The sequence below is a fragment of the Cavia porcellus genome, unplaced genomic scaffold (assembly GCF_034190915.1).
Source record: "Cavia porcellus strain 051 isolate PalLab524CR breed Dunkin Hartley unplaced genomic scaffold, mCavPor4.1 scaffold_27, whole genome shotgun sequence".
Classification (NCBI taxonomy): Eukaryota; Metazoa; Chordata; class Mammalia; order Rodentia; family Caviidae; genus Cavia; species Cavia porcellus.
In genome coordinates, this window is record NW_026947510.1 from 909,250 (window position 1) to 933,067 (window position 23,818).

Sequence of the window (23,818 nt, forward strand, 5' to 3'; positions counted from 1 at the left end):
TGTTGTTTGGAGTCCTACCTGTTCAAGATCTCTGACCCTCCCCTTCAATCCTGGGCTCAGACTTTTGGTCTCCACTCACCCAGACTCACTGTCCCCAAGAGACCTCTTCCTGTGGAGAGCTCCCAGCCGGGATTCCTCCTCTGCCCCTCCCCCTGCCCTGCTCACCTTTAATTGAGATGCTAATGAGACTTCTGCCGCTGCCATCCCTCACCGACGGGCGGCCCCTGGGTTGCTGCTGCACCTGTCAGGTGAGGGGGAGGAGAGGCTTGGCTGCCAGACTCAACTGGAAAGGAACCAGTCCCAGCCCAGCCACGCCTGGGAGTGGGGAGCTGGAGGCAGCTCTGACCTCCTGAAGCCCTGCATTCTGTGGGGCAGTGAGGGAGGCAGGCAGGGAGGAGGCTGGGCTAGGGACAAGAGGGTCCAGCTGAGAGGGAAGGCACGGGAGGAAGAGGAAGAGAGGCAGGATCAGAGGAGCTGGCACAGGGAGAGGGGGCAGGCAAGGAAGAAGAGAGGTGCCCGGAGAGGAGCAGAAGACAACAGAGAGGTGGGGAGAGGCAGGAGCCAAGCAGAGCCGTGCAGGAAGAGGGCCTGAGGGAGTCTGAGAACCGGGCAGGGAGCCTGCCGTGGAGACACCAGGGAGGTGCCAGTGTGGAAAGCCAAAGGTGGCGTTATCTGGGGAGGAGAGAGGCCACTCCAGGGAAGCCCAGCGCCAGCCCACTGGCCCGACTCCGGCAGGTCAGCTGGCTCCTGGAGAGGTGAACAGGGCGGGGTTGGGGTAGAGTGGGGGGGACAAGCTCAGGGTAGATGTGGGTATTGACAGGGGTAGCTGCCCTCTGGTTCAAGGCGGTGAAAGGGGAGGCCTTTCAGAGCCCCATGCTCAGCCTTGACCTTGACTCTGACCTTCACCTCTCCAACCCACCTTAGGGCTCAATGAAGGGTGATGAGCTCAAGGCACAAGGCCCTCTCCCTCCCCAGCCCCTCCAAGGGCCCCTGAAGGGGGACAAGTGTGAGCAGCCAGGGCTGGGACCTGAGCCCACCGCCCCCCAGCAGCACACGGAGGAGGAGGAGGCCCTGATAGAGTTCCACCGCTCCTACCGCGAGCTCTTCCAGTTCTTCTGCAACAACACCACCATCCATGGCGCCATCCGCCTCGTGTGCTCCAAGCACAACCGCATGAAGACGGCTTTCTGGGCCGTGCTCTGGCTCTGCACATTCGGCATGATGTACTGGCAGTTCGCCCTGTTGTTCGGAGAGTACTTCAGCTACCCCGTCAGCCTCAACATCAACCTCAACTCCGACAAGCTGGTCTTCCCTGCGGTTACTGTCTGCACCCTCAATCCCTACAGGTCAGTCTGTTTGCACCACTCACAGAGGGTGGCCAGAGGGGACTGAGGTGCTCACTCTTTGCCAGGCAGATCCGCGATCATGCCACACTCCTGCAGACCCTGGGCTATTCCTTTGGGCATGATAGAGAACCCTGGCATCTCTGTTCATTGGAGCCATCTTGTCTTGAGTGTCGACTGACCCAGAGAGTGGGGTTGGGCCAGCAGTGACCTCCCCATCCTGTCCCTTTTCCTCTCCCTCTCCCTCCTCCTGCAAGTGGGAGGGAGCCCTGGAGAGGTTGACATACTCACTACTTCCAAATGGACAGGGCTTGCCGCCTGGAGCAAGAGGATAGCTCTGAACAGAGGCTCTGTGGGAGGGCGTGAGCCTTGCACACCAAGGCCCTGGGTTTAATCCCAGGCACACGCACACAAGTCGGATGGAGAAGTTAGAAGTGAAGCCAGGTGAAGTGAGGTGAGGCTGTGTAGGTGCTGAGGAGGAAGAGGGTGAGGTTGCGCTTTGTGCAGAAATCAACATGGCAGGTGCCAGAGGTCAGAACTGCAAAGCCAGCCTTGGTGTTGGGGTTACAGAGCCTAAAGGAGAATGGGGCTACTGTGCCCCCAAAGACCTAGGCTGCCTGGTGAAGGTGCTGTCCACTGGGCTGCTCTGTTCGCCTGCCGAGGTACCTGACCTTTAAAGGTTTGGGTGTGTCCCACAGTTTTGGGTTTCAATAGTGCTCTTTGCCAGTTTGAGGTTGAGAGGCAGGGGGGGTGGTAACCTTGGAGAGGAGAGGAGGCGGGGCTGGGTGTTTGTACATACTTTTTATTTGTATTCACTCAGTCGGCTGCCACACCTTGGGGACACTTGGCTTCACCAGACACAGTGCTAGGCACCGGCTAAAATGGATTTATTAATAATTCAACAACCTTTATTGAAGGCCAGGTACTCTTCTAGGTGTTGGGAACAGGAGGCTAGAGTCAGGAGGAAGGCATATAAACACGTAATAGCAGCGCACAGTGATAAGAATAATAAAAATGGGTGTCAGGCCTTTAATGAGTGTTGTCTGAGTGTGAGTGTGAGTGGGTACACAGGGGGAATGCGTGCGATCATGGATGATTGGGATGGGTCATGTGCTGGGGCGGAGGCCTCCTGATGTGTCATGGACTAAGAAGGGTTGGGGAGTCCTGGAAAGGGAGGGCAGGGCGACTTATTAAGGAAGCTGCTGTTGGCACCAAACACTACAAGGATTTTACAGCCATCTCGGTGACTTTCACAAAATCTTTCAAGGTGAGAGCTAATGATATCCCGATATCACACATGAAGAAACTGAGGCAGAGAGAAACAAGTCACCAGGTCACAGGGACAGTGACTGAACCATGACTTATCCCATTTGCCTGATCCAAAACCTTGTTCTCTTTTTAATACCCAAGATGTGGGCCTGGGGCTACATGACTTCCCAATGAGATGTGTTTCGCTGCTCGTTAGAGGGCTGTCTCCATGATGCTCCTTCCCCCAGCCTCCTTTTGCTGTAGGGTCCTCCCCCATCTCCTTCAGCTGAGCTGGAGGGTGGCTGAACAGTGGGGACACAGCAGGAAGGGGCGGACCGGTTAGGGGAGGGCTGTGGGCAGGATAGCAGCGCTCAATAAATACTTTTGGCTATAAAGATATTGAGATATGGAGAGGGTAGGGGTGAATCTGCATATTTTCTGTGGTTCTGCTGGGTGCAGGGCCCTGGAAAGGCAAAGCTAAAACCCCCAGGGATAGAAACCATAGTGCCCAAGAACCCTGGGTTGAAGGAGGTGTCCACTGCTGCAGGACTTAAGAAGAGAGGATGCTGGGAAAGGAGAGAGCCCGAGAAGGTCCCCAAACATGGGGAGGGAGACTGTCCATCTACTCTGTGCTCAACCCCATGCTGGGTAATTTATGAACACAACCTCATTTAACCCTGGCAAGTCTAGGGACCTGGGCATTTTGTACATTTCCATTTTTCAGCTGAGCACACAATCTCTACAAGGTAAAACTGAGCAAGGTCATCCAGCTAATAATGAAGCAACAACAGGTGACACACATGTACAGTGTTTCCAAACAAATCTAAATTAGAATTAAATATTGTTAAATTATTTAATCCTCACAGCAGATCTTGGAGGTAGTACATTAGCACTCCCATTTTACAGATGAGAAAACTGAGGCCCAGAGAGTTGAATAAAATCACCCAAGTTCAGAAAGGGCTGAGGATGTACCCCAATGCTCTGCGGGTTCCATCTCCAGTGCTGTGCCTGATCTTAAATCTGTGTCTCTCTAACCAAGAGCCAGTGTACCCCAGACTAGCAGCCAGGCATGGAGCAAGCATGTGTGGCATCAGAGTCCTCCTCCCCTCACATTCTCAGAGGAAGCCGCAGAGGCTTCCAGGGACCTCTGGTGATGCCACGGGATGGCTGGGTGCAGGCGCCAGGACCCAGGCACAGCTTCAGGGCAATGGGAGAGGCCAGTGGGTAGACAGCCATGCCGCCCTGGCTGTGAGTCACTGTGGCTGGGCAGAGGCAGGGAAGCTAAGCGGCTCTTCCCAGGGAAGAACAAGAAGATGTAGGGATCAGTCTATACGGGAAGTGGAACAGGGCAGAGTCCCACCCTGGGTGTCAACCTGCTGAGAGACACAGCCAGTAGAGGGAAAGAAAAAGGCCTGTGGTCCTGCACGTACTCTGGAAGGCTGAGGCAGGAGGATTACAAGGTTGAACCCAACCTGGCAACCTACTTATTTAATAAGACCTAGTCTGAGACCTAGTCTCAAAATAAAAACTGAAAAGGGCTGGAGATGTAGCCCAGTGCAGAGGCCCGGGCTCACCCCAGCACTGTCCGGGCTGGTGGTGGGGAGACTGTCCTGTCTGCAGAGCTCCTATGACTTTGTTGTCTCCAGGAAAAGGGAACAAAGACTGCTAAGCTGTCTGACCGAGCACAGAAGTGTGAAGAATCCAGGGGGAAGGGGCATCCAGTGCAAGGCTGTTCTTTCTTGTCTTGACCCAGAAAGCAGGACGGCCAGACTGTCCTTAGAAAATGGAATCTGCAGACGTCATTTTCATCCAGGCACTGGGAGGAATTCAGACTGTCCTGGAGGAAGACCTTGGAACTCGTAGGCAGCATCGGTCAGGGACTCCTCTATTGTGAGACGGCAGAGTGGGACTGGCGGAAGAGAGGGCAAGGAGAGAGGCAGCTTCCCACAGAGAAGCCGCGGCACCTGGTGTCCCACATGGTCTGGACCCCAGGCCTGGCTTAGAGCCCGGACCCTGTCTGTGACCTGACATCTGATCTCGGTGGTGGAGCTTTAGTTTACTCCCTACAACTGCTACCTTCTGGCCCTGGTTCTGTCTCTTTGAAGCCACCTGGAGATGTCGCCTCTTTCCTTGCCCAGTGGCTGAGTTCAGGTGCAGTTATAACGGCACCACTACTCCAAGGTTTGCAAAGCCCCATCTTGAGTCCTGATCACTACATGGACTTCTTAGGTAGCGAGGGCCAGCATCCCATAGCCAGAGGAGAGAGCTGGAGGGCTTTGCAGAGGTCACCCAGCTGGTGAGTGGAGTCAGAACTCAAGTCCGGGTCTTCAGGTCCATTTTCTGTTAAAACCACAAGGTCACGTGGTAGACAGGTGACAGGGAGTGTTACCGTGAGCCCTTAGCTTGTTCTTCTCTGAGGAGAGTAACAACAGTAACAGTGACACTCAACACAGCAGTGGCAGGTGCATGGGACCTGCTCGGTCAGGTATTTTGCTCAGGCTTCTCATACATAGTAACTCATGGAATCCTCGGGACAACACAAGGCCACCAGTAGTATTATTTCTCCCATTTCACAGATGGTGAAAGAGAGGCACAAAGAAGATAAGTAGCTTGTTGGAAGCTGACCAACTCATTAATAGTAAGGTTCAGTTACAAGCCTAGAAAGATAATGAGAACTTGATTCCTGTAACTTTTCCTCGAATGAATGACTTGTAAACATCTCACTACCCCAGCTGTCCATCCTCTAAACAGTTGTTTGCTTATAAACATCTTTTGGTCTTAAAATGTGGCCACAGCTGGATGTAGCAGCACACCTTTAATCCTAGCACTCTGCGAGACTGAGGCAGGAGGATTATAAGCTGGACCCCAGCTTGGGCAACTGAGTGCAACTCTGTCTCAAAATAAAAAATTTTTAAAAGAGCTGGGGATGTAGCTCAGTGTGGTGGCCCTGGGTACAAGAATCCCCAGTAATGAGAAAGAAGAAAAATTGTGGCAGGGCTGAACTCCATGTATAGCCTGAGGGCTCAGAACTCACTCAAAGGGTGAGCTCTGTCCTCATGGGACTCAGGCATGAGGGCCACTTACAGGGCACTTGCTGTGAATGCTTATGATGCAGCCTGGGCTCAGAGGGTCCGTGTGGGTTGGGGGCTCCACTGGGGCTCAGAGCCCCCTGAAACAAGACTGGAAGGGCTGAGGGGTGGGGAAGAATGTGGCTGGGGGAGAGAGCCTAGAGAGAAAAGGGGGCTTCTGGGCAGGGAGGAGGCTGGTGTGTTTCCTGTGCCCAGCTCTGCCTGGTACGCTGCCCTGCCAATGAGAACGCACCCCCAAGGGGTCTCTGAGTGGGGAGGATGGGAGCCTAGCAAATTCCCAAAGTGACAGCACGAGCATGGGCTTTTGGTGAGGGGAAGTCCCCGAGGGATAAGAGGAGGGGGAGAAGGGGGAGACAGATGGGAGAGAGCAGGAGTGTCAGCTCCCAGACCTCCCAGGGCCCTGCGCCCTGCCAGCCTGCCTGCCCTTTATAGGGAAGTAGGGCTGGAGGAGAGGTGGCAAGCAAGGGTACCAGGTGCCACAGTCTGATCTTCAGTGCCTTGAAGCCGAAGGCAGCAGTGGAAACTGCAGTCTGATTAGCGTGAGTTCAGGTCTTGGGTCAGGTAGGCACTTCCTTGCTGAGTGATCCTGGGAAGGTGCTTAGTGGATAACCCTCAGTTTCCTGGGTTATGGGATGGAGAGAGTAACGCCTGCCTCGAAGAGTGGTTTAAGAATTTGCTTAGGCCCCAAAGCAGGCAGCATGCCAGGTCGAATGGGATGAGAGCAGTGGTCACGGCCTGGGAGGAAGTCGAGGCCACGAGGGCCAGGTGGTCTTGCTGAAGCCCTGTGGCAGAGACTCTTCCCTCTGGGTTGAATCAGGGCCTTCACACTCAGAGATGTCCCCAGTCCTTTTCTACTGAGACATGGTCTCACTAATTTGCTACTTTCCAGGTTGGGCTCAAACTGCCTCAGTCTGCCAAAGTGTTGGGGTTACAGGTGAGCCCATTGCAGGCCTCCTTCACCCCTTCTTTGTAGCCCCTTCCTCCTCAGGACAAGAGCTGAGTCTTTAGTGTATTTTGCTCAGGGATCGATTTCTTCATTCCAGGGCCAGCTCGCAGGCGCTGCCTCCTGTTGGAGGAATTCCTAGTGTCAGGGATTTAGGGAAGGGAAGAGTTTATGTTGAAGGGGGAAGAAGTGACCTAGGAGACAAGTCATGGCTAGGGGACAGGTTGTGCCGGGTGTGTGCTCATATAATCCTCCCTGAAGGGGCAGGAGCACCGAGGGACACCAGAGGGTTCAACCCGGAGAGCAGGATGGCTGGAGGAGCGACAGCCTGGCGCTGGTGACGGGCGAGAGGGAGACATACGGGGTAGTGGAGGAGCACAGAGAGGTGGGCTCTGCAGAGAGGTTGTGGCTTGTGCCATGGAAATCATTTCAGCCAAGCTGGGACACCCAGATGCTTCCTGTGTAACCTGGAGACAGACACCCCACTTTTCAGGGCCCTTGGGCTCCTGTCCATGTCTTCCTGGTCTTCTTACTTTGTGACCTGGAATATTTTTTCACTGAACTAGCGCTGTACCCAGTTCACGGATGAGGAATTGAGGCTGGGATTCAGAAGGCTCGGGGGCCTTACTCAGCCTTACATGGCTAGAATGTGCAGCTGGGACACCAGGACCCGTGTCTGGCAGCTCTGGCTCTAGTGGACTTTTTGGGACAGGACAAAGGACAGTGTGACGGCTGGAGCACCGTCCTATCTGTCTCCTCATTGTGCTATCTGGAGCAAGGGCCCACACCTCAGGTTTTCCACCTGAGAAAGGGGTGACAGTGGTACTAGCTAACAGTATACTGAGCTATACTGAAGATTAGATTAAGCAATGCACATTCTAATTGCACCATACCTGGCTCCTAGTGGGTGCTCAAGAAATACTAGTTATTATTACCTCTCTCTGAAGACCAAACGCAGATCTCTACCTTTTCTCCTATGAGGGGAAGGTTGTGAGTTCAAGCCCAGCCTTTTTTTACTCTCAAGTGACTAGGGCCCAGCCAGCTGGATATTTAGGGTGGAGAGGGGGGCAGACCAGATGGGTGAGGACGGGAAGACCTGATCTGCATGTTAGGACCATGTAAGGGTCTTAAACCACCTTGAGCTAGTTTAAGTTACCACCAGTTAGCTTGGTCTGTTCCTTGATTTCATATAAGTGCAATCACATGATAGGTATTTCTGGTATGTCTGTTTTATTTTGCTTACTTTAATGTCTTTGAAATTTATGCATGTTTTTGCATACAGTAGTTTTTTTTATTATTGCTGAGTGGTTCTAGTGAACATTTGGGTTGTTTCAAGTTTTTTGGCTATTAAGACTAAAACTGCTATCCTCATCTATGGACCAGTTTTTAGATTTTTATTTCACTTGAGTAATAAGTAGGATTCCATGGGGGAGTCCTAAGGGAAATATATGTTTAATTTTATAAGAAGCTGTCAGTTTTTCAAAGAGATTGTACCATTTTACTCTCCCATCAGCAGCTCAGGAGAATCGTAAGTCCTCCACGTTTTCACTAACACATGGAGTCACTGTTTTTAGTTTTAAGATGTTAAAATGGCACCACACTGGGTTTAATTTGTATTTCCTTCAGGATTAATTCTGTTGAATACTTTTTCATGTAGTTAATGGCTATTAATTTTATTGTCTTTATTGTAAGGGTTCTTTATGTATCAGGATGAGTTCTTCCTTAGTTCCTTTTCTTTTCTTTTAATAATAGATTTATTGAATATAATTTATATACCATACAATTTACTCACTTAACATGTACAATTCAATAATTTTATTGTATTCAAGGATTGTGCAGTTACGATCACAATCAATTTTAGAACATTTTCATCACCCCAAAAAGAAGCCCCGTATGCTGTAGTAGTGCTCCCCTTTTTCCCCACCCAGATCATCCCATTTTGGGCAGCCAATAATGTGCTTTCAGTCTCTGTAAGAGGTGTCTATTCTGGACCTGTTACATAAATTTAATCATACCATATGTGTTATCTTCTGTGAGTGGCTTCTCTCATTCACTTCTGTGAATGTAATGACTCAAAATTACTCCCGTGCTGTAGCATGTATTAGTACTTAATTCTTCTTCACCTAATACTATTCTATTGCACAGATGGACTATGCTTTATTTATGCTCACATCAACTGAGGGACATTTGGGTTTTTCCTACTTTTTGGAGATTGTGAGCATGACTGTGAACATCTCTGCACAATTTTTCTGTGTAGGCAGGCATATGTTCTTATTTCTCTTAGGAGTGGAAATGGTGGATTACAAGGATTATGATTTTTCTTTTGAAAAACTTCCAGATCCTTATCTCAACAGTTGTGTACTTTTTCTCACCAGCAATGTATGAGGATTGGAGAGATTTCATAAAAATGTAAATCTGTTCATAAGAGCATCTACTTCATAGAGAAGTTGGAGTCTTCATTAGATATTTTTCTTACAAGAAAATTTTGTTTATCCCAGTGATGAAGACATATTTCATTTTCATTTTCTAAAGATTTTTATGGTTCTGAAACTTATATTTAGTGTTATAGTAAATCTTGAATTAATTTTGGTGCCTAAAGTGGAGGTTGAGGGTCATTTTTCCTATACTGTATCCATTGGTTTTTGTTTGTTTGTTTGTTTGTTTGTTTTTGGTGGTAGTGGGGATCAAACTCATAACCTTGAGCTTGCTAGGCAGCCGCTTACACTACTGTGAGTTTGAGACCAGCTTGGGCTACATAGTGAGTTTAAGGCTAGCCTAACTACACAAAGAGACCCTGTCTCTCTATCAAAAAAAAAATTAGTTGCCCATTATGTGTGTAAGCTTATTTCTGGACTCCTGCTCCCTGATTCATTGTTTATCTTTTCCAAGAACCACACTGTTTTGGTTACTATGGTTTTAGAGCAAATATTAAGGTCAAGTAGTTTAAGTTCTCATTTTCTCTCTGTCTCTCTGTTTCTCTCTCTCTCTCTCTCTCTCTCTCCCCTGTGGAACTGGATATTGAAACCAGGGAGTCCTGAGTTATATACCAAGCTCCTTTTGTTACTTTATTTTGAGATAGGATCTTGCTCAGTTGTCTAAACTGGCTATAAACTTACGATCCTCTTGCCTCAGATTCTTTTGCCTCAGCTGCCTGAATAGCCAGGATTACAGGTTTGTAACCACTTTTTTCTTTTTTCTTTCTTTCTTTTTTTTTTTTATTGGTACTGGGGATTGAACTCATGACTTCCCGCTTGCAAGGCCGGCTCTTATGCCTCTGAGCTAAATCTCCAGCTCCTTTTTTTTTAAAATGTGGGATGGTACTGAACCCAATACCTTCACAGTGAGCCTCTTCTCCATCCCTCTTTAATTTTTTAAATTAGAAAAAAATTTTTTTATGCTCAAGTTACTAAGTTGCCCAGCCTGGGTTCCACCTTCATATCCTTCCAGGACTGGGATCACAGGTACCTGCTGTGACACCTGCTTTTGCTTTTTTTCTCCAAAACTTTTTTGACCATTGTAGGTTCTTTCCATTTCCATATACACCTTAGAATCAGCTTGTCAATTTCTTTAAACATGTCTGCTGGAAATTAGGCCTGGATTGTTGACTCTAAAGACCAATTTGGGAAGTATCTTAATTATTTTGCATTTCTGACCCACAAACATCTTCCCTTATTTTTTTTTATTTTTTCATTTCTTCAGCAGGGATTTCAGATGTGCAGAGGTTTTGCACATCTCTTACTAGATTTATTCCTAGGTACTGGATGTTATGCTACATAACAAGGGTTACTTTGTGATTTAATTTACTTTTTCGTTATTAGTTTGCACATTAAATTTTGTATATTGGTTTTGTATGCTGCTATCTTGTTTATTAGGTCCAGATGTTTGTTTTGGTAGACTGTAACCGTAAAGTCCAGCGATGTGAACTTTCATCATGGGGACGGTAACAGGGCCAGGCCTGAGAAGAAGGAATGTGAGGATCTACAGAACAGTGTTTATAGTGTCTGGCCCTGCCCGAAACTCATTAAAACTGGGTCTTTGCGGGAGGAGGGCGGTAGCTGCGGCAACCGGTATTTTCAGAATTCCTTGGAAAGGTTCTTAAAGTGCAGCTGAGAACCCTTGATTGAAAAGGTTACAGGTGGCAGACAGTGGCCCAAAGGCCAGCCTCCCGAGGGTCAGGGCAGGACAGCCCGCGACTGGCGGGGCCGCGAGTCCCGGTTCCCGGGAGGCAGCAGGAGCCAGGACAGCGCCACCCACAGGCCGCCCGCCTCGCTCCGCCACAGGCCGCCCCTCCGCCCCCCACCCCGCCAGGGCAGCGCCCCCGCAGGCTTCGCGAGGCTCAGCCAGCCTCGTCCCGTTACGGGTGGGGAAACTGAGGCCCAGAGGCGCCAGGGCTTCGCGCGCGTGGCCCATGCGCCTCTCCCGCAACACCTTTCAGGTACAAGGAAATTAAAGAGCAGCTGAGGGAGCTGGACCGCATCACACAGCAGACGCTCTTCGACCTGTACAATTACAACGCCTCCAGCACCCTCCTGGCCGGGGCTCGCAGCCGGCGCAGCCTCGCAGACACCCTGCCGTACCCGCTGCAGCGCATCCCGGTGCAGCCCGAGCCCCGCAGAGCGCGCAGCAGCGACCCCTCCAGCGTGCGCGACAACAACCCCCGCGTGGACCGGAGAGACTGGCGGGTCGGCTTCCAGCTGGTAAGGCCCCGCCCCTTTCTCCCCGCCCACCGGGCCCGCCCATCGGACCGCCCCTTTCCGACCCAAATCCGCAGAGTGGCGGTGGGGGCGGGCCCATGATTTGCGCGCAAATAAAATAAATAAATACAATCAAATCTATCTGCGGCAGCAGGGCCTGTGTTGGGCATTTTGGAATATGTACCTTTCTGAATTGCCAGTCCCCACTGCTGTGACCCTCTGGGGACCGACTCTCCAGTATCATGATGTGTGGCCCTGCCGTTTAAAACACAGGCAAGAGGGCAGTGAAATGGGAGATTCAAAGGTATTTTTAAAATACGAGATAGAACTGGGCCTGTGGCACACACATGTCATCCCGGCAGTTGGGAGACTCAGGCAGGAGGATCACTGTGGCTCGATAGTAAGACTGGGCTACATAGTAAGACCCTGTCTCAAAAATCAAAAGTTAAAAAATTTAAAAAAATAATAAAAGGATAAATAGGAGGAAATGGGACGGGGTAGGGAGACCTCTGTAGTGACAGTGAGCTGCACCTCCAGAATTCTGCTCTGTTGCTTACAAACCCCTCAGCTTCCCTGTTTCCCCTGGGGAAATGGGATGAGTTCCCCCATGGAGGGCTGTATAAATCGACTGAAGTCCTGTGATGTCTGGCCCCACTGCTCCCTCACTCAGTACCTTGCTCTCCTGATCCACTCTCCTGGGTGATTCTGCTCCTCTCCCCTCCTGTTCTATTCCTCCTCTTACCCTCCCATCACTCTGAGCTCCTGACCCCTCTTCTGTGACCTTGGCCCCGCCCTGCTGCACACCTGCTGACCTCAAGGCTCTGTGTCCAGTGTAACCAGAACAAATCGGACTGCTTCTACCAGACCTCCTCGTCAGGGGTGGACGGAGTGCGCGAGTGGTACCGCTTCCACTACATCAACATCCTGGCCCAGGTGGCTGACACCTCACCCTCGCTGGAGGAGGAAGCCCTGGGCAACTTCATCTTCGCCTGCCGCTTCAACCAGGCCCCGTGCACCCAGGAGTGAGTCTGCCCCCAAGATCACCTGCAACTTTTTCAGCTCTCTGCACTGAGTACAGCGGCCCCTTCTGCTTGCTCTGGGAAGACTGGGATTTGAGGTCGAGCTTTGAGAAAGCAGGGCCAGGAGTGCAGTGCTTGGCCTTTCTGAGGCTTCTTCCGCCCTGACTCAGAAGCTTTTGCAGGCCTGGGAGGCAGGCCTGTGCTGAGGTAGTTGGTCACTCTCTTGGCCGTGTGATTCGGAGCATTGGATATCATTCTCCAGAGCCTTTCTCTTTGAAAACAAAGCACAAGGGGCTGGAGGTTTAGCTCAGCGGCATAAGCGCCTGCCTTGCAAGCAGGCAGTTGTGAGTTCGATCCCCGGTACCGATAAAAACGAAAAGGACAAAAAAAAAGCACAAAAAAGAGATTCACACAATATTCATTCGACAGATATTTTTGACTGTCTGAGCTATGACATTGTTCTAGGTGCCTGGGATACATCAGAGGAGGAAAAATACAATCCTTGCCTTTAGGGTCTTTTACTCAATTGATGAAGGTGGTCAGAGAGATACTCATAACTGGAGAATGGTAGCAGGGCCAAGTGTCACCTTCTTGACCCCCCCACCACTCCCTGGTGCACACACACTCTGCTTTCATCTCTGGTTGATGTGTTTGTTTGAGGATAGAAGCTGGCAGCTGGGAAGCAGGGCAGATCAGGCTGAGTCAAGCTGCACCAAGCCTCCCCAACGGTCAAGGTCTGCCTATAGTTCTCTCCCTTTGCCTGCTGGTGCAGCTGTCTTCCATCAGCAGCAAGTCCATAGTCCGCCTTGGCCCTGGCACTTATGTCATTTATTCCTTTCTCTCTTGGGTATTGCAGCATCCTGCCATGCTCTTTCCGCCTTTAAGTCCTCCTTTGTCCTGTGGCCTCAGCAAGTATCTTAGTCCCTATAACTGGGCATTGCAGGATGAGTAATTTATAAAGAAAAGAAACTTATGTCTCATAGTCTTGGAATCTGGGATGCCTGAGAGAATGGTGTTGGCATGGATGAGGCCTCTTAACCCAACACTTGTGGGAAATGGGGAGGGCTGCCAACCTGCATTTGTGCATTTGAAAGAGAAAGCAGGAAAGAGGCTCAGATGTAGAACAGCCTTTTCCACAATAACTAACACTTCCCCTGTGACGTACTGAGCCAATTTGGAGACTCAGTCACCTCCTGTTAAGTACCCCCCTCAATGGGGGATTCAGCTTCATGAATTGGGACACACATCTGAGCCACAGTACAGGAAGCTTTGTATTCACTATTCTAACTTTATTGTGCTTTATTCCAGTTAGTCATGCCTAAAAATTTTTAAAGTCTCCCCAGGGCATTCAGAATTAAGTTGAATCTCATTAGTATGATCTCAGCCCTCTGCAAACCCTTTCCACCCCCTGCTGAGTATGTGTGTGTGTTTATGTCTGGGTATGGAGCTCAGGCATGGTAGACAGGCGCTCTGCCACTAAGCTCCATCTCCAGCCCTGTCTCTCCTTTAATAACCCTTTACTGAAATACAGCTCCCAGGCCACAGAAGTCTCCCTTTTAGTGTGTACAACTTAACGATTTTCAGTATCTCTAGAGTTGTGCAACCAACACTACTAATTTTATACCATTTTCCTCACTCCAAAAAGAATCTGGTCTCCTTTAGCAGTTTTCCATTGCTGCCCTTTCTCCAAGCCTTGGGAACTACCACGCTGTTTCCTGTCTCTCTGGATTCCCTATTGTGACATTTCATGTAAAGGGACTTACACAATACAGGTCTTTGGTGACTGACCAGGATGTTTTCATGGTTCATTCATCCTGTGGTATGTATCAGAACTTCATTTCTCTTTATGCTAAATAGCGCTATATTGTATAACTATACCATATTTTTGTTCATGAGCTCTTCAGTTGAGTTGTTCCCACTTTTTGGTATTAGACATGGAACCCAGATCTCCTGTGTGCTAGGCAAGTGCTCTACCACTGAGCCCCACCCCACTCCCAGCTCTGTTCCCACTTTTTTGCGGGGGGGAGAGTGTGTTTTTTTTGAGATACGGTCTTGCTATTTAGTCCAGGCTGGCTTCGAACTCACTACGTAGCCCAAATTGGCCTTGAACCGGTGGCAGGCCTCCTGCCTCAGCCTCCCAAGTGCTGGGACTACAAGTGTGGGCTATCATGCTCAACTTACTCCCAGTTTTTGATTGTCATGAATAAAGCTGGGGTGAATGTTCCCGTACAGGTTTTTGCTTGGATTTATGTTTTCATTTGTCCTAGTACACACCTAGCAGTGGAACTGCTGGGTCCTACCTTAAGTACATTTAACATTTTGGGAAACTGCTAGCGTTTGCCGAATGGCTGCACCAATATTCCCCGCAGCTTGGTCTGAGGGCTCCAAATTCTCTTATCATATAGCTTTCACTAAAGGCTAATGATGCACTGAGTGTAATTTGATCCTTAGCACCCCTGTCAGGTAGATACTTTTATTATCCTCATTTAACAGATGAGACAACTGAGGTACCAAGAGAGGAAGTCACTTATTTAAATGTTTCCATGTCTGGTACTCGCTAGAGCTAGGATTCAAATGCAATAAGTTCTGTTCTGGAGTCTGTGCTCTTAACAATCCTACTATACAGCTTCTTACAGGCCACTGTCTATTCATGTCCTTGATATGTATTTCTTCGTATATGTTTTTGTAAAATTTATATTTGGTTTATGTATGTGAGATTGTGTTATCTCGCAATCTCATTGCTTCTCTTTAAAAAAAAACCACTAAAGTCTGCATGTTTTGCATGGATCCATGTTGCTGCACGGGGTCTGCTGACCCACCTGCTGCGTGGCGTGCAGCCACTGTGCCACGCCGGCCCCTCTCCCAGTCAGTGGGTTCAGGGGCTCTTTAAGATTGGCCACTTCTGTAGCTTCAGGCCCTCTCTGCCTCCACCCTAAATGCAAATGCTAAAATGTGCCCCAGGATTTCACACCTCTGCCTTTGGTTACTAAGGCCAGTGGAGTATTCCAGATCAACCTCATTTTGCAGCTGTACAAAAGCAGTTTAGAAATAATGATTTGTTCAAGGCCATACTACCAGCCCCACTTCCGCTCTCTGGCCTGCCTTCTTTCTCCCTCTGACTTCTCTTCACTCTTCCTCTGCCTCTCACAGGTAAATTCCCCATCTCTGTCTTCCCCTGCTTCCATAGGCAGCTTCAAGATGGCAGCAGGGTGGCAGGCACGGGTCCAGCTCTTCCCATGTGGGCTCTTGCTGCAGCCCCACACAGCCTGCGGGCTTTGGAACCTGTGATCTGCTGTTAAGTTGTGTTGTAGCAGCACTGCCTCTGTGGTTACTTTCTCTTGAGTCCCACACTTGTCACATGGGGCCCGGCCATAGCAATCTGATACATGCTGATGAATATCGAGGCACCAGGAAAACACTTGGCCTCCTCCTGGCCTCGCACTGAACTTCCTCGTCTCAGTAACATGCTCACCATGGATTCACTCTCTTTTCTAACTTCTCCCCTCCTTTCCTCTACCCATCCATTTATCCATCTATCCATCCATCCATCCATCCATCCATCCATCCATCCATCCGTCCATCCATCATTTATTGACTATCTCCCATAGGAAGGAACTATGTAACTAACCCCAAGAAGATACAGGGATGAATGAGATGTGGCAACTGTCCTCAAGGAGCTTGCAATCCAAGCTAAAGAACTAATGAGGAACTAAGATTTGAAAAGTTAGGGGCCACTGCAAGAGTCTTCATAAGGTATCACAGCAACACAAGACTGCTCATCAGGCAGCATAGATGGCCTGGTGGGAAGAGCCTAGGCTGGCAGGCAGAGGACCTGGATCTGAATCCCAGGCCCTTGTGACTTCAGGCTGGCTGGAGCCTGAGTTTCCTCTTGTGTGTTGGGAGGGTGAGGCTTCCCCGGGCTGTGACAGAGGGATCATGGGTAAAGCTCCCACTGTGTCTGCAGGTGATTAAGAGCAAATAACTCCCAGAGTTGAAAGGAGTGGTTTCCTCTGTCTCACCTTTCTGCTTCCCTGACCACCTGTCCTTTCTTTTATGACTCTGCTGTCTCTCTCTCTCTCTCTCCTGCTAAGGAATTACTCTCACTTCCACCACCCAATTTATGGCAACTGCTACACTTTCAACAACAAGAATGACTCCAGCCTCTGGATGGCTTCCATGCCTGGGATCAACAATGGTGAGAAGTCCTGCACTGGGATGCCTGGCCTCTGCCCCTGCCCTTCCCACCACCCTGTACTCACCTTGGGCTCATATCCTGGAGCTGCTGCATACCTTCTGGGTCTCACTGACCTGGAAAAGGACTTCTCTGTTCTTTCCGAGGGCACTGCATGGTCTGTTCCAGGCACAAGGGAAATTCTGTCTCTATCCTTCCTCCCCAGAGTCCAAGTCTTCCTGGCCTTGCTCCCCATGGAGCTCAGTGACCAGGCAGTATGTGAGTTTCCATCCTCTCCTCTTCTTCAGAGCCCCCACCCCCACCTCAACTCTGCTCCCACCGTGCCCCCAGGTCTGTCCCTGACGCTGCGCACGGAGCAGAATGACTACATCCCCCTGCTGTCCACGGTGACGGGGGCCAGGGTAACAGTGCATGGGCAGGATGAGCCGGCCTTTATGGATGATGGTGGTTTCAACTTGCGGCCTGGTGTGGAGACCTCCATCAGCATGCGGAAGGCAAGGACGCCAACCGGTCGTGGGGTGGGATGGGCGGGGAGATGGGTCAGGTGAGCAGAGACCCGATGGCAGAAGACTTGGCTGGAAGGCAGATAGCAGGTGCGGGTGAAATACAACTCGGGACTGAGAGAAGAAGATGGAAAAGCCAGGCTGGAGTCAGGCTGCTTGCTCTGACCTCTGACCTCTGTATGTGCGGCTCACAGGAAGCCCTGGACAGACTTGGGGGCAGTTATGGAGACTGCACCCAGGACGGCAGCGACGTCCCTGTCCAGAACCTGTACCCTTCCAAGTACACGCAGCAGGTGAGGCCACCCTGTTCCCGCGGCCATTGGTGCCCAAGGCTGTGCTGGTGGCCCACGCGGGAGGGGAGAGGCTGGGGGGCCGCCGGGAAGGGGGGCACAGGTGCAGCAAGGCGCAGCGAGGGGCGGGCGGGGCCAGGCCTCACACCTTTCCTCTGGCCCCTCCCAGGTTTGCATCCACTCCTGCTTCCAGGAGAACATGATTAAACAGTGCGGCTGCGCCTACATCTTCTACCCGAAGCCCAAGGGCGTCGAGTTCTGCGACTACACGAACCACAGCGCCTGGGGTGAGAGTGGCCGCACCTAGACACCCTCTCCCCAGAGCCCTGTCCCCGGGCAGCCTGCCTGTGGGATGCTGTGGCTCCCACCTGCCCTGCCCGCTTCTCCCTCTCTTGCTCTCATGCCCTTGGTCACTACCGGCTTCCCTCTCACCTTCCACCTCCCTCCTCTACCCGGCTCCCCCTGCCGGTCTCCTTCTCACCTGGTTTGTGCAGATTTGTGGTAGACTTACCCCCTTCACCTGCAGCAAGAGGAAGGGCCCCTTCTGCACTGCCAGCTGAGGTTCCTTTGTGTCCTGTGAGCCTCGCTTCGCTGCTGGACCTCCTGGGGGTACCGGACAGAGTCCTGGGGCCCTGGGTGGAGTTGGATGTGTCCTGTAGGGCCTTCACAGTGTCTGTTTTAGAAGGTACACACTGCACCCATCAGTGGGCACAGACAGGTGTGTCATTTGGAAACCAGGTACACATAGCAGACTTGCTTACTGTACAGTGTTTTTAACCTGGAGGAGAGCACAGTGAATGAGTTTAGGGAGGGTTGGCATACCTCCTTACCCTGGCACAGGAGCAGACAAATCTCCTTCCTTTGCTCTGATGCTGAGCTGTTCCACAGGGGAGCTTCACGCTAGGAAGCTGAGACACGATGCTCCCAGCCAGAAATAGTGGACACCTCTAGGACTTGCATTCCTGGGTTTGCACTCCAGGGTTGCACTGGGCACAGCCCAAGACCCTTTGCCGGAGGGGACAAGGTGGCAGACTGCCCTCATGGGAGTTGTGTCCCCCCTCAATTTGGTGTCCACCCCTCCTCCTGCCTGTGTGACTGCCCTGTTTGTTTCTTGTCTGGGCTGGCTCGACTTGGTCCTTTTCTTCTGCCTATCCTTCCTAGTGGTGGCCTCCTGGTTTCTGTCTCCTATCTTAGAGAGGGTCAGAGCACATCAGAACTGGAGGGGAGCTGGACATGGTGGCCATATCTGTCTTTCCAGCTCCTTAGGAGCTGAGGCAGGAGGATTGTGAGCTCAAGGCTAGGATGGGCAATTTGGCAAGACCCTGCCTCAAAATTAATGTTGGAGATGCAGCTCATGATAGAAAACTTGCCTAGCAAGCATGAGGTCGGGGTTCAATCCCCAGAACTGAAAAAGAATCATAGTAACAGTGATAATAATAATAATAAGAAGAAGAAGAAGGAGAAGAAGAAGAAGAAGAAAAAGAAAAAGAAAAGAAAAAGAATTGGAGGAAATTTGAGAGGCCATTTGACTTCTTGGCTCCTTTCTCAGAGGGGTAAACTGAGGTCTAGAGGAAAGGCATGAGGCATCACACATCCCGCATATGCAGAGCAGTGGAGGTGGGTGGCTCCCCTCTACTCCTCCCTGCCCCCAGTAATTATTTCTAAGTTGGGAGCTTGATGATCTGGGGTGAACAATAGCAGTATCAGTTGCCGAGGGGTTGTGAGCATGGCAGAGTGAAGTGAACCCTGAACAGGGTCCAGCACATCCCCTAGAGCTTGGCACCCCGGGAAATGGCTCACGTACTCCCCAGCATCCTTCCCACTCTAAGGTCAGATCCCCAGCTCTGGTAGGTGGAGGAATTTAGGTGAGATGTGAAGGTCTTTGGACCCAATGACTAAAAATAGCAATGATGATGAAACAATCTTATTTAGAATTTGGCAAATTCCAATGTAGGGAAACTCACAGTTCCCTTCTCTTCCTCTTCCTCTTTTTCTTTCTTTTTTTTTTTTTTGTCTTTTTCATTTTTATCGGTACTGGGGATCGAACTCACGACCGCCTGCTTGCAAGGCAGGCGCTTATGCCGCTGAGCTAAATTCCCAGCCCCTAGGATTATGATTTTTGCTTTAAGTTTTTTTCCCAGGACTGTTCAGCCATCACCACAACCAATTTTAGAATATTTTTCATCACCACCACCAAGGGAACATTGTACCCATTAGTGGAGCCCAAGATTTCCATTCCTCACTGCCAGTCCGTGGGCAACCCCTGATCTTTCTGACTCTATTGATCTCTCCAAAAAATATTTTATATAGATGAGGTCTTACAGCAAGTGGACTGGTTCTTTCGCTTAGTGTATTTCCCGGGTTCATGTGTGTTGTAGGAGGTAGCGGTACTTCATTCCTTTCTTATGGCTGAGTAGTATTCCAGCGTGTGGATAATACGGTGTAGTATTTTGTTTACTCATCCGCTGTTTGACATTGGGTTGCTTTTATTTTTTGGCTTTGTGAATAACGCTGCTGGACACACGTTTTGTGTGGATCTCTGTTTCTGTTCTCTTGGGGAGGAATTACTGAGACATATGGTAATTATGGTAACCTTCCTGAAGAGCTGCCAGATTGTTTCCCAAGGCAGCCATGCCACTTTCCATCCCCAGCAGCAGTAAATACGGTTTCCAGTTCCTTTACACCTTTGCTAGTTTGCTATGCTTGTTTTTGTCTTCTCTCTTTCTTTTTCGTTCTTTCTCTCTTTTCTTTTCTTGAGACAGGGTCTCACTGTGCAGTTCAGGCTACCTGGAGCTTACTTTGTAGCCCAGGCTGGCCTCAGACTTACAATCTTCCTGTCTCAGTCTCCCTAGTGCTCGTACTGCCTTTTTTAAAAATCTTAATGGGTGTAAACTGGTTTTCAATTGTGGCTTAACCCATTATTCTTGCACAATAGTTGTTCCCATTTTTCTGCGGAGGTTTAATTTTTGTCCACACAGCACGTTTTATGTGGTGGTAGCCTATGTGTTTTTCCTAACTTTGCTTAATATATTAACATTTTTGTTGCTTCTACCCAGGATGCTTCAGGATAAGTCTACCTGATGCTCTCGGAAAGTGGGAGGCCTCTTGGGTGTGGGGTGGAGCAGGCTGAGGTACCCTCAGAACACCTCTGTGTACCCACAGGCTACTGCTACTATAAACTCCAGGGGGCCTTCTCCTCCGACAGCCTGGGCTGCTTCAACAAGTGCCGGAAGCCATGCAAGTGAGTGTTCCCTGCTCCCAGGTCCAGGGTGGACAGTGGACTGTGGGAGAACACAAGATGTGCAGCGAAGCTTTTGGGTGGGAGAGCCCCAATTCATCACTAAGCACATCCTTAGCCAGGCATGGGGTCTATGTGTAATCTCATCAGTGGGGAGGGCGAGGCAGGAGGATCACAAGTTTGAGGGCAGTCTGGGCTACATAGCAGGACTCTGTCTCAAAAACCAAAATGAAAACCGAAACCAAATTAAGTGCATTTCTTCATCCTCAGTGTGACCATCTACAAGTTATCTGCTGGTTACTCACGCTGGCCTTCAGCAGCATCCCAGGTATAGTGGGGAAGAGAGGAATGGGAGGCACGTGCGCACACACACATGTAACATTGTGATCTCATGGCCATCCCGTCCTTTCCCAGGACTGGATCTTCCAGATGCTGTCCCTCCAGAACAATTATACCATCAGCAACAAAAGGTCGGTCCTGCCTCATTTTAGTCTTGACAGGAAGCGTGGGGAGGGAGGACAGATCTGGGCAGAGGAACTGACTCCACCAATTAGAAGAGGGTCCAAGAAGTTGACGCTTTCTTCTGTCCTGTCCCCCACCCCCAAGAAATGGAGTAGCCAAACTAAACATCTACTTCAAGGAGCTGAACTACAGAACCAATTCTGAGTCTCCCTCAGTCACGGTAGGGGCCTGCCTTGAGCCATGACGGTCCTGGGGTCTCTGGGGTGGTTGGCCAGGAAATCAGGGACTCTGACCCTACGTGGGGTCAGAAGGTCTCCACCTCCATGGAAGAGGAAGGTGTGGCTGAGCATGAGCAGAGAGGGTTGGAAGGAGGGGGCCAAGGCTAGCATATGAGGTCTTGGGGTGCAGGGGAGCCACCTGTGTGCCAGGTGGTGGAGGAGCTCAGATCTGCTCTAGCTTCCACCAGCCTAGCTGCCAGCTCTCTCCGGGATGCCAAGGCAGAGAGCTGGCGTTGGGGACACCAGGAGTCTGAGGGGGTCATCTAGGGTGCTGGCTTGGCTTCATCAGCGCCCCCTGCTCTCCCTTGCAGATGGTCACCCTCTTGTCCAACCTGGGCAGTCAGTGGAGCCTGTGGTTTGGCTCCTCTGTGCTGTCTGTGGTGGAGATGGCGGAGTTCATGTTTGACCTCCTGGTCATCACGCTTCTCATGCTGCTGCGGCGGTTTCGAAGCCGGTACTGGTCTCCAGGACGAGGGGCCAGGGCTGCCAGGGAGGTGGCCTGCACGCCGCCACCCTCCCTCCCTTCGAGATTCTGTGCCCACTCTGCCTTCCCAACCTTGACAGCCCCTCCGCCTGCCTATGCTACTCTCAGTGCCTGCCCACCTCTGCAGGGCTTGGCAGGGGCCAGCTCGGCTGCCTGTGCCCCAAGGGAGCCCTGAGAGTTGGCACTGAGGCTCCTGCAGAGACGTCTGGGACCTCCTGAGTGGCCCATGTGCCTGTGGTGCGTGGGCAAGGTGGCTGTGTGAGGGCAGTGGAGCTGCCCCAAAGCGCCTGGTCCTGCCCCGGGCTCTCCTGTGAGCACAGACAAGTCTCTTTATGGATCAGCCGAGCCAGACTTGGAGCCCTGGCAAGGAACTTTCCTAGGAAACGGTGGCAACCAGAACAAAACACAAACAAGGTGCACACAGAGCCAGGTCCCCTCTTCAGCGACCTTGAGCCAGCCTCAAATTGGCCTGGCCACACTGCTGTACAGGGACACAGACACGTCTGCTCCTGTTCTTGAACTTGGGTGGGGAACCCCGCCCAAAAGCCCCCTTTCTAGTTCTTGGGCAATTCCCCTTCCCTGACTCCTCAGGGCTGCGGCTGGAATAGACCTGTTAAGTAAAGATTTGGCCACTCCCAGTCATTCCCAGGCTCCTCTGGTCTCATGTTCCAGGCCCTCACAGAATCATATCCCAGTGCCTCTGCTCTGAGCCCCTCTGCATGTCTGCTCAAGTGATTTCTTCAGCCTGGAAGTTTCCCCTACAGTCTTCTGGAGAGCTCCTATGCATCCCTCAGAACCCTGCTCAGACACCATTACTTCTATGAACCCTGTTTTCTGCAGAATCAATCAACCCCTCTTGCCTTACGCCCATAATACACTATGATGGAGCACTGATGTAATGTTACACTTTCTGTTCATTTTTATCTGCTCAAGACTTGTTCACTTACATGTTTTCCAGGTCTAACCTAGCATCCTGCTTGGAGCAGGTAGGCAGGCGCTCAATAAATGTTGGGTAAAGCTGTGTCACAGAGAGCTGGGTGGTGCCTCAGAAGTGGGTATGGAGTGCATTGAAGTCCTGGAGTCACTGCTCACACTTCCAGGAAGTCTTAGGGTCAGGGAAGGGTCACACTCCTGGTCCCCTTGGCTCACCACAGAGACCATTTTCCAGGAGCCATAGGAGATAGTCTGGGGCCATCCATCCATCCATCCATCCACCCATCCATCCATAGGTGAAGCACCTGCTCTGTGCTCATCTGCTTGATGGGCTGGAAGCAGGGACCACATCTCCCCCCTCCGGGAACTTGCTTCAGAGTGATGGGGCTACTCTGCCCTCCCCAGCATCCCAGCTCCCTTTCCTCCCCAGCTCATTTGACGAGCACCATGCACTGCTTGCCCGCCCTCTTGCCTGTCAACTTGGGTAGATGAGACTCAGGCCAGGCTCTTCAGAAGCCTCCGAGCCTTCAGTCTTGCTCCCTTGGCACCACAGAGAGCATCCTCTGGCTCTCAGAGGAGAAACAGGTGCAGGGAGGGACGGATGATGGAAGCCTGCCTTTCCGAGCCCCAGGCCCTCAGCCCATCTAGGAGCAAGCTAGGCATTCTGCCTTCGAGATGCTTCCTCTGCTGCTTTGCCTTATTCTCATGATAACTCTCCTTTGTCCTGAAGTGCCAGGGGGGAAATGGGATCTGGGGAAAAGGAGAAGGAGCCAGCAAGGGGACATCGGGGTCCTGGACCCATGTGATGACGTTGACCTCCGTTTCTTTGGTTCATGCCGCTGAGGGGAGATGGTGCTGTCCTAACCACCTCCTCCATCAGAGTCCTCAGGTGTGGTTGCCCTCAGCCCTGCCTCACCCTGTGCCTGTGCCCTTTGCCCTGGAGGGGAGGAGGACCAGGTACACAGAGAGGGGTTTAGCGGGGATGAGTCTCCCGGGCTGCCTGTAAGCGCCGTCCCCTGGAGCACTCACCCGGTCCCATCCCTGTCTGGGTTACTCCTAGGAAGTGGATCAGAGCTCACTCGGTCGGTCTCAGTTTCCTAAT

General features: G+C 51.1%; 1 protein-coding gene across 5 annotated transcripts; it reads left to right on the top strand.

The window, feature by feature from the left end:
- The first annotated feature begins 65 nt into the window (after positions 1–65).
- Scnn1a (sodium channel epithelial 1 subunit alpha) lies at positions 66–22,811 on the top strand. 5 transcript variants are annotated; one of them, XM_005000635.4, is made up of 13 exons: positions 66–248; positions 925–1,346; positions 11,059–11,320; positions 12,149–12,339; positions 16,428–16,531; positions 16,859–17,022; positions 17,226–17,324; positions 17,491–17,608; positions 20,484–20,562; positions 20,830–20,887; positions 20,974–21,029; positions 21,166–21,241; positions 21,611–22,811. In XM_005000635.4, exons 1-13 carry the CDS (start codon positions 177–179, stop codon positions 21,956–21,958), a joined length of 2,049 nt encoding a protein of 682 aa, XP_005000692.1. In that variant the 5' UTR covers positions 66–176; the 3' UTR covers positions 21,959–22,811. The 5 variants fall into 5 exon arrangements, with proteins under 5 accessions (XP_005000692.1, XP_063093633.1, XP_013000549.1 ...); XM_063237563.1 differs by having other exon boundaries at positions 115–248; positions 976–1,346; XM_013145095.3 differs by lacking the exon at positions 66–248 and adding an exon at positions 552–735.
- Positions 22,812–23,818: the final 1,007 nt, after the last annotated feature.